Source organism: Macrosteles quadrilineatus, unplaced genomic scaffold (genome assembly GCF_028750875.1).
Source record: "Macrosteles quadrilineatus isolate MER2022 unplaced genomic scaffold, UCM_ALF_1.0 Scaffold_4__1_contigs__length_99947679, whole genome shotgun sequence".
NCBI lineage: Eukaryota > Metazoa > Arthropoda > Insecta > Hemiptera > Cicadellidae > Macrosteles > Macrosteles quadrilineatus.
Window position 1 is genome coordinate 53,743,746 of NW_026542597.1, and position 9,346 is coordinate 53,753,091.

At 34.5% G+C, this 9,346-nt stretch overlaps 1 protein-coding gene across 2 annotated transcripts in view; it reads right to left on the reverse strand.

The window, feature by feature from the left end:
* Positions 1-6,898, reverse strand: part of LOC128991476 (mediator of RNA polymerase II transcription subunit 12-like) — a 66,874-nt gene extending 59,976 nt beyond the window's left edge. For both annotated transcript variants that reach the window (XM_054414386.1, XM_054414387.1), the window contains exons 1-4: positions 6,528-6,898; positions 3,619-3,720; positions 2,707-2,898; positions 1,459-1,618 (exon numbers count right to left, since the gene is read on the reverse strand). In XM_054414386.1, the coding sequence (XP_054270361.1) occupies positions 1,459-1,618; positions 2,707-2,898; positions 3,619-3,720; positions 6,528-6,617 (544 nt within the window). In that variant the 5' untranslated portion in view covers positions 6,618-6,898. The remainder of the gene's footprint in view (positions 1-1,458; positions 1,619-2,706; positions 2,899-3,618; positions 3,721-6,527) is intronic.
* Positions 6,899-9,346: the final 2,448 nt, after the last annotated feature.

The following is a 9,346-nucleotide window of genomic DNA, read 5'->3' on the forward strand; positions in this document are numbered from 1 at the left end:
CAATTTTTCTTGTCAAAGAAAAAACGGTACTTTGGTATTTCCCAGAGGTCACTCTTATACAGCGCACTGCGGCGGTTGTGTTAGGTTGAGTTATCATTAATAGAAAGAACATACTTTAATTGACTTACTGTCCAAATTTGACATGATTACAATTAGAGGCCTTTGAGTTCTGCCTCCCAGAAGGCATCGATTTCGGCGAGGATTGAGTTAAATACATTGCAGCCTCTACTGCCACGCCAGATACAGGCGGTGACAGGTGACGCACACGCTCTGGTCAACGACCTCACCTTGGCTTACTTGGAGGGGATTTGGCGAGCAAAAGTATGACTCATCTGGTATTGTTTGATTCATTATGAAACGAGGGAAGTCCTACAAACATATTTATGATAACCCAACCTAACATAACCGCCGCAGTGTGCTGTATAAGAGTGGCCTCTGAATAATACCAGAGTACCGAAAAAACTTTTTTTTAGTCTGTAGTTTCAATATTATAATCATAAAAACTAGGGCTAATCCGATCAAACAAACTACAGTGTTACCATTTTTACATGAAGATTCATTGTGGGAGGAAGAATTAGAAGGAGAGTGTTCCACACCAAGGAATGAAGGAGAGGAAGGAGAGACTTTCCTAACACTCAAACTTTTCAGCCAAAAACACTCTAGAAAATCTGAAGAGGATTAATATTATATCTAGAACCAAACAAAATGTAATAATATATTCTTTTAAAATCGCTCCATATAGCTTAGGCCTATGTGCAAATTAAAAACAAAAACCAAAATTGAATTACACAAAATCTAAATCAATTGCTATATATAGCAACACATTTTAATTTGATTTCAAGTGATTTTTTAACATGCTGTCTTGCTGTCCGATTATTAGATAGGCCTATTAGATGAAATCTTAGATCTCAAGAAAAATTATTTATCTTAAATTTATCTTAAGATAAAATATTAGATGAAATCAGAGTAAGCCTATGAACATTATAAAAAAAAATCATTGTACCTACTAGAAAAGTTTAAAATAAATATTTTGGAAAGCTTAAATCTTTATTTGAGTTTCAACTACTATATGGATAAATATATGTCCACTACAATGTAAACCATGCATAAGTTCAAGGTTTAAAACTTTGATATCCGTTGAGGGTTTGAATCCTGTCTTGGTCAGGTCTGGGCGCAACTGGGGTGAAAAGTTTACAGTATAGATAGAATCTTCATGAGTTGCACATGATTTCAGGCATTTTGACACTTTTCGAATTTCCTTACTGTGCGTGGTGTGTGACCACCAAAAAATCTGTTTTTAAATAATTAGGATTTTGGGTTCTTGATAAGGAAAAAATTATTATAAAAATAGGCAAAAATAGATTAACAGCAATTCATTAAGTTCAAAAGGTTGACAAAATTTAATGCACAAGACAGAGTTTCTAAATAGATTTGAAAGGCAATAGGCCTTACACTAACCTTGGGTAGGATCTGGCATCTGGCGTTTCTTGATCTTGGCCTCAGATATGGCGACAGTGTATGCAGAGCTCAGTTTAATGAACCACGCAGCCCGCGTCATCGGAACCTGGTACTCGCACAACAATGGGAAGATCTCCTCCTTCTTGTTGAAATTAGGAGCCTGGTTGAAAATTACATTGTTAGAGTACTGGTTCTGTTTAAAACATTCCAAACACACCATCACGAGCCTCTGTGTCTGAGGGCAGTGGATTAGTTAAACATCCTAGCAGACTCTTGAGTTTTTATTTGAGGGTTGATATTTCAATATATGAATATTTTTCTCTATTCTAAAATTAATATGATATTTCCTAAAAAAGTAAAAACCCATTAAGGATGCCATGTTACGTAAATGGGGCATAGATATTTTTATGGTTAAGGCTGAAAACTTTGTTCCTGAATATCCAGATTTAGATCTGTAGTGTTTCACCGTCCCTAAGTTAAGTGTAATATTTAGTTGTTTTTTTTTTTTTTTGCTTTTGTATTTAAGTTTAGTTGTAGGCTATAAGTTTCCTTAGCCATTTTCAGCCTTTTAGGCTTATCTAATGGTGAATCACGTGATTTCAATGCAAGTGTAAGAACAAAGAGACGCATTGAAGTTACTTGATTCCGTTTTGGAATAGGGAGGGGGGCACGCGGACATTGTCATTTAGGTATTAATTGAGCTTCACCCATCATACTGTTTACATCATTTCTCAAAGTCTATACACACACACATTGTTATCTTATATTCAAATAAAACTAAAATAAACCTTAAGTTTTCAGCATCAAAACTATTATTTTTTTTATCATCCTGAATAATTATTTTATCATCTCATTTTATCTCCGTTGTGTCATTATGGCCCACTCTCCCTTTTTAGAGTAGTGGTGGCAGCGATACCTCCTGTAGACCCTTGGACTTTGACTTTACTCCCAAACGGCACAGATCCAAACAGTCAAATCAATATTTTCTTTGTCTTTTCAACTGATGTATTGTAAAAAATATCTTTTGTTCTCTCATAACAGTGATCTTTCAACTGATAACAGATTCTTTAAAAACTGTGCATAAACTTAGGCTACTTAATAATATATACCAATATTGGATAAGCAATCTATTTCATGACAAAAATCAAATCACTTCTTACACCTTGATTTTCATCTTTTAATATTGCAGTCCTCCAAAAGAAACGTACCTTAATAGATTAGTTACTAACTTTTTAGTAACAAATTTACCTTTTTTGACAAGCTCAGTAATGGTTTACTTCCAGCCAAGTCTTTGAACCATGCTTCGATGGCAGCTTTAGATCTGTTAGTGGCTGGCCAGAAGTTGTCTTTGGGGTTGATTTGTTGTCTTTTTCTGCCCGGATCAGGCAGTGTGTTCAGTTCCTCTTTCTTGCCCAAAATTGCATTGAAGAACTGTCCAACCTACATCAGACAAATTGTAAAACAATTAAAAACCAAGTCTAATGCCTAAATAATCTACTAATTTAGCAATGAAATGAATTACAAGCAATTAAATATGTGCATTCGCTTTTTATATCAAAATGCCTTTGAAGAATGCTAATTGTAAATGATAAGAAATGTACAGTAACTTAATATGGATGATTCTTGAACTTTGGAATTACTGAAGAACAGAAGAACCAACTATTAATATCCGGATATGTATTAGCCTATGTATTATTTTGCAACCCAATTGAACACATAGTGGCGGTTAAAAGGCTAAACCTACTTTATTTATCAATACGATTCAAATCATAGCAATGAGTCACTTAAGGACACTAAATTAATATACAAATATCTTAAAGGTCTGGTTGCTGGCTTAAGTGTAGGCCTACGTGCCAAGCTATAGTACCTAAGTTAAGTAGCCTACCTAACAATAAGTCTTGCTGAAATATACCGTAAATTGAATAACACGTACAATGCTGATCAAGAAGTTATATGTTTAAAGAAATACTATACCGTACTACAAAAATCAGGCATTTCTTTAACCGTAGGCCTAATTCTTTGAATGAAAATCTTTTTATCAAATAAAGTTATACAATTTCATTAACTCATTTGCCTAAATAAAATATAAACTAAGTATGAATGAGGTACCTACATTTAAAAATGCCCAAGATCATGAACTACGATGCAAGATTTACTTACCTTTTGTGCTGTTATATTGCAGTTCCGTGCAGTACCAAATTCATCCGGTAGCTGGGGGACTATTGTAAACCCATGTTTTACATTTACAGTGGTTAACTCATCCTGTAACACAAATTAAATATTGCAGTTTATATAGTGACAATGTCATCTACCAAATCCTATTATTTAACAAAAATTATAATAGTAGGCACTAAGCCTATCCCTATAAAATAAACAATCTAGCATACAAAAACTGACCAACTAAACAGTGTTTGAACCTTCTGGTCAGGGAGATAAACAATAGAGGACTTGACCATCAATTAAATGCCAAATATTCTACCCTGTTAACAATGCCAGATTCAGCCAAAATAAGTATTGGTTTTATGCAACAGAGTCAAGAAGCATCTAAGGCTTACACTTAGTCTTACACTCTTACTACCTACAATGTGTAGGTTGACTATTGTCGGGACCACGTAAGTTTGCAGTTGGTGGCAGCCAATCACAAGACAAGGTTAGTGCGACGTTGCCACATCGCCCGTTGACAACACTAATAAAAATATACTAAGCAATATTTTCAAATCAGCTGGTATTATTAGATTTGGCAACACCGCACGGTTCTCATTGGTTCATTCAAAATCATATGGTACTTATGCTCCTCCCTCAACTGCAAACTTATGTGGTCCCGACTTTAAACATTTGCACAATCATTAACTTACATCTTTTGATGAAATTTGGTAAAAACGTGTAAATCTAGCCTACATTTTTTGGGACGAGTTTAGGAACCAGTATGATTGGACTATGGGAATGGGGGTTTATGGGGTTTTATGAGGTAAAAATTGTTTTTTAGCTAATTTCCCTATAGGGAAGTAGCTATTACCGTAGGTGGCACGGTAAGACCTAGACCCGGGACCGATTTACTTTTTCATTTTGATGTCCCCAGAGGCCAAAAACACTATTCGTTCAAATTTTTATATATGTATATATATATATAGACATATATATATATATATATATATATATATATACGTCCGTGAACGCGATAACTTGAGTAATTTTTGTCCGATTTTGATGAAATTTGGTTTAAAGGTGTAAAGCGGGATAAACTTGAATGAGTTCGCGAACCAGCACGATCGGACCATGGGAACGGGGCTTTACGGGGGGTTTTATGGGGTAAAAATTGGTTTTTCTCACTTTTGACCCTCAAAACACAAAATTTCCCAATTTCTCTTTAGGCCTTTTTAAAGAGCTTAAAAAAACAAATAATTTAGTATATAAAAGTATTTTTGTTCAATTATTAGTAACGGAGAAAATTAAAAAAAATTTAAATTTTAAATTCCCATGTTATTCTTATGGAGAATATTGTCAAATGTTGTAGTTTGCTTGTTTATAAATATATTTTGATCAAACTTGGCAAATTTATTTATTTTGTACTAAGCTATCAATATTTTACTCAAAAACACACTTTATTAGTTTCCTTGTAGCAGCAAACCTAGGTACTCGTTAAACCTAATGTTATTAAAATATATTTAACTGAAAATCAATTCAGACAAATGGAAATTCGCTTAGTCGGCAGGTTTGCTGCGGCGGGGGTATTTAGCTCTACAAAATGTTTCACAAAGAAGTTGCAAAATTTTATGTTTTTAGGGTCAAAAATAAAAAAAAGTTGTTACCGGTATGCGTCTGATAGTTAGGGAGAAAATTCTAAAAACTGTATATTCATTTGATTGTGATTTGATTTTGATTGCAGTAAAATTCCTAGCCTATGTTAGCCTATTCTTAAATGGAAAATAAGTAAACTGTTGTAGTTTGCTTGTTTATGAACATATCTTGATCAAGTTTGGAAAATTAATTTTATTTCATACTAAACTATTAACATTTTACAAAAATCACTTTTTTACCCTCCCTGTTGCAGCAAACCTAAGTACTTGTTTAGATAATGATATTTAAATATGAAATAAATGTGATATTTTTAAGGAGATATTTTAGAGTAAACTCAATCAGGCAAATGGAAATTCGCTTATTCGGCAGGTCTGCTGTGGTGGGGGTATTTTACCATAAAATAGGAACGGATTGCGTCATAACAAAAGAAAAAACTATATTCATAGGCCTATTTATTGGCCATTGTAATAATTGACCCTCTGGAAGGAGGAATATGACTGTGTCTGGTTTATTTTACACAAAAAAAACAAAGAGATCCGCTACTTTGTAGTACGGTCTTTTCATCATCCAGTCTTTGAATTTCCAGTGGTCCAGACATCCAATGCTGGAAGGGAGTCTGTTGAGAGATTCTTGATGGTTCTGCTTAATCTTGCTCAGGGGACATGAAGATTCTATGGTAGGTCTATTATGGGCACGGATGGAGAGAAAGTATACACACACAAAATAAAAATACTCGCTGTTCTAAAGATAAAATACCTACAATTTGCGGAACTGTAGGCCTACCCCACGGGTAGACTTCCGTATCTGTTGGCACAAACAAATGAATGAAAATATTGATTGTTCGATTGTTTCATTCGATACACGTATCGTTTGGTTAGTAGTTAGGTTAACCTTACCTAACTAAGTAAACGATATATCGAATAATCGGTATATCGATCGATATTTTTCATTCGGTTGTTTGTGCTAACAGATATGGAAATGTACCCAATATATCGATCGGTATTTTCATTCGGTTGTTTGTGCCAACAGATACGGAAGTCTACCCTACCCCACAAATCTACAGCATCTGAGTGTGAAAGACTATCCCTGAAGATTAAGATAGCCCTACATGTCCTAATTTAAGAAGAGACAGGCTAGCAGTTATAGGCTAGGAGTGTTGAAATGAAACCATAGCTAACTCTGAATTTAACCTGACAAGGCCCTAAAACCAAAAGTATTAAGGTAGCCTATTGACTGAAGCAATTGCATTACCTAATAATTTAATTACTTACCTCTTTTTGTCTTGGTTCCTGGGGATAAACGTCCGGTGGTCCCAATCTTGGGCGTTTTAAATAACGTTTTTCATACGAAAACCCCATCATTCTGAATGGCTAGCTGTTATGCTTGATTCAAAGTAAATTAGATTAGATAAAGGTTAGATTAGATTCCTTATCCTAGGTACTCTGTATACCTAACATTTTGCACTCCTATCATGTTATTTTAAAGAAAACGGCCACATTTTAACTATTAACATAAAACAAATTTGTTTCCGCTTAATCAATTCATTTTCATAAAAATCAAATATTTAAGCAACCAATTGCAGAATACAATTTACAAAAATAAAATATAAATAATATGTTTTATAGTTTTCTGATTCTGACAACCAACCATGACGGCAAAAAAACACGACTCCATTCAATCAGGACTCGGTACCCCCCACCACCTCGCCCGGGACAGTGGAATTGGTAAATGGTATCGGATCGGAACGGAACACGGAGCATCCGAACTGAAACGCGGCAGACGATTATTGTTTGTTATTGTTGTTGTTACTTGTTATCACTGTAAGTTTAACAACAGTTACTGACTGTCGTCTTCTGCCCAAGTTAACTAACGTATTTGTGTCCGGGTTTCATTATGTCTTAAAGTATTTATTACAGTATTGTTATTACCTGTTAATAATGCATGTTGTTTTCCCACTTATTGTAAAAGAGATGTAGGCCTACCTCATTGAAGCAAAAATGCAGAGGGCAGCCCAAAAGCACTTTTAAGTATTGAAAGCCACATTTTTACTTGCATTGTTTTTGAAAATTTAAACTCGATTAAGTTAAACAAAGTAGTTTGAAAAGCTGACAATTATCTAAATTTTTAATTATCTTATTAAGTAAACAAAGATTTAGTATCATCAATGTACCGAATAAAATTGCTTTTGGGCTGTAATGCAGGGTTCTGCAGTCCAACAGAACACGGTCCCCACCCCGATAAAAAAGTAAAAGTAAGTAGTATTCTTACTGTAAGGGTAAGAAAAAATTTTTGTTTATATTTTTTAACTAAAACCATTGACTGAAGTGAGACAATTCCCCCATCTATACAGACCAGCTTTCACAAATTGTTTTTGCAATGCAGCTTAATGGGCTATTTACATAGGCTGGTAAAGAGAAAGTTTAATAGGCTGGTGTCTAGAATTCTATTTTCATCCTTTTATTTTGCTACTCAGTTAGTTAAGGTGACATAAAGATACTACAGTCGACTCTCGATAGCTCAAACCTCAATAACTTAAGTTGAATTCCTTGATACCGGTAACTCAAATGTTTTTCCGTTCCCTTGAGAAAATCTGCCTAAGTCGAAAAGAAAACCATACTTAGGCTAACTCGAATTAATTTTGCACCCGAATTTTACCTCTATAATTCGAAGTGATAGATAAATTACCTCTATAACTTGAAGTTCAGTAGGTAAGTCGAAGTCCTTAAATACATTACCTCAACAACTCGAAATTTTCAGATCAACCTTCGCTAACTCGAACCGGTCTGGATATGTCGCTGAATTGTCCAACTGCTTGCCAAAGGTTTTAAAGGATGTAGGAAATAAAAAACATTGTTTATTTGTACCTCTATAACTCGAATTTTATTTTGTTTACCCCTGTAAGTCGAATTTAGTGAAATATTACCTCTATAACTCGAACTACTCAAGTCGAACTATACGTAACTCAAAGAAAACAGCCGTTCCCTTGAAATTCGAGTTATCGAGAGTCGACTGTATAGCTTACAATAAGTTGGCCTATCGCTTTGACTTGGTAAAAAAGTAGGCCGATGCATATATTTGACGGAAATCAGTAATTTATATCAGCGCAATCTGGGGGTGGCTCACTAACTTGATTAAGAAACTGGTGACAGCTTTAAAATGACTAACTTATAGCATAATTGGGCTTTAAATAAATGATCCTGACTAATGAAACCGCTGATCTGTAGTCAGTAGCAAAGCTACACAGATCATCTCACATCATTCTACACTTATCCTTCACTCATATTAGGGTTAAAATACGCACCTAGGTGGCGTCCCCATCTCAAGAATTGATAATTGATAATAACTAGTGATGTCAATGGTCAAAGCTCCACCAGTGATATCAATGATATTCAAGTTTGTTTTGCCTAGTAATCGTATTGCACCTTATGTGACCATCTTACAGGGAGAAAGTATCTGGCTGATAGAATCTATCTGCCAGAAAGCACTTAAACACCAAAGATCAGCCTAATTTGTTTATTATTTGAATGAGCTTCAGAAAACACTGAATCATTTCTTGCCTTAAAAAGCTGATTTTAAGGCTTACCAGTTACCAGCTCCACTAAAGCCAAAACACTGTCCAGTAAACTTATAGTAAGTTTAGTAGTCTGGTTCTGGTTCATGATGGCCCAGTTATTGCAAGATGTTGGTTAACTATACTAAGTTAAAAACCTTTTTCGGATTTAAACATAATCTTTTATGCCTAAGTTACTAAAATATGGTTAAGAATTACCAAAATGGATTTTTCAGTAGGTAATTTAGTAAGTTAACTTAGGTTATTTTCAGCTATGTACAAGTAATTAATGTGAAAGCCTCCCAACAAATTAAGCCTACCCTTTTTAGGTGCATGGTGCATGCATTAAGAAAGGAATGGAAAGTCAGCCGTTTGTAGCTGAAATCGAGGCTTTATTTCATTCCATTACAATTAATAACGAGACTAAATCAATAGGAACAAACAAAGCCGTAGAATGAAATTATATATTTGTGTTCAAACTCCTAACCTAGGCCTAACTAAGTTTATTTAAATTTCAAACATTAAGTTAAGCTTACCGTA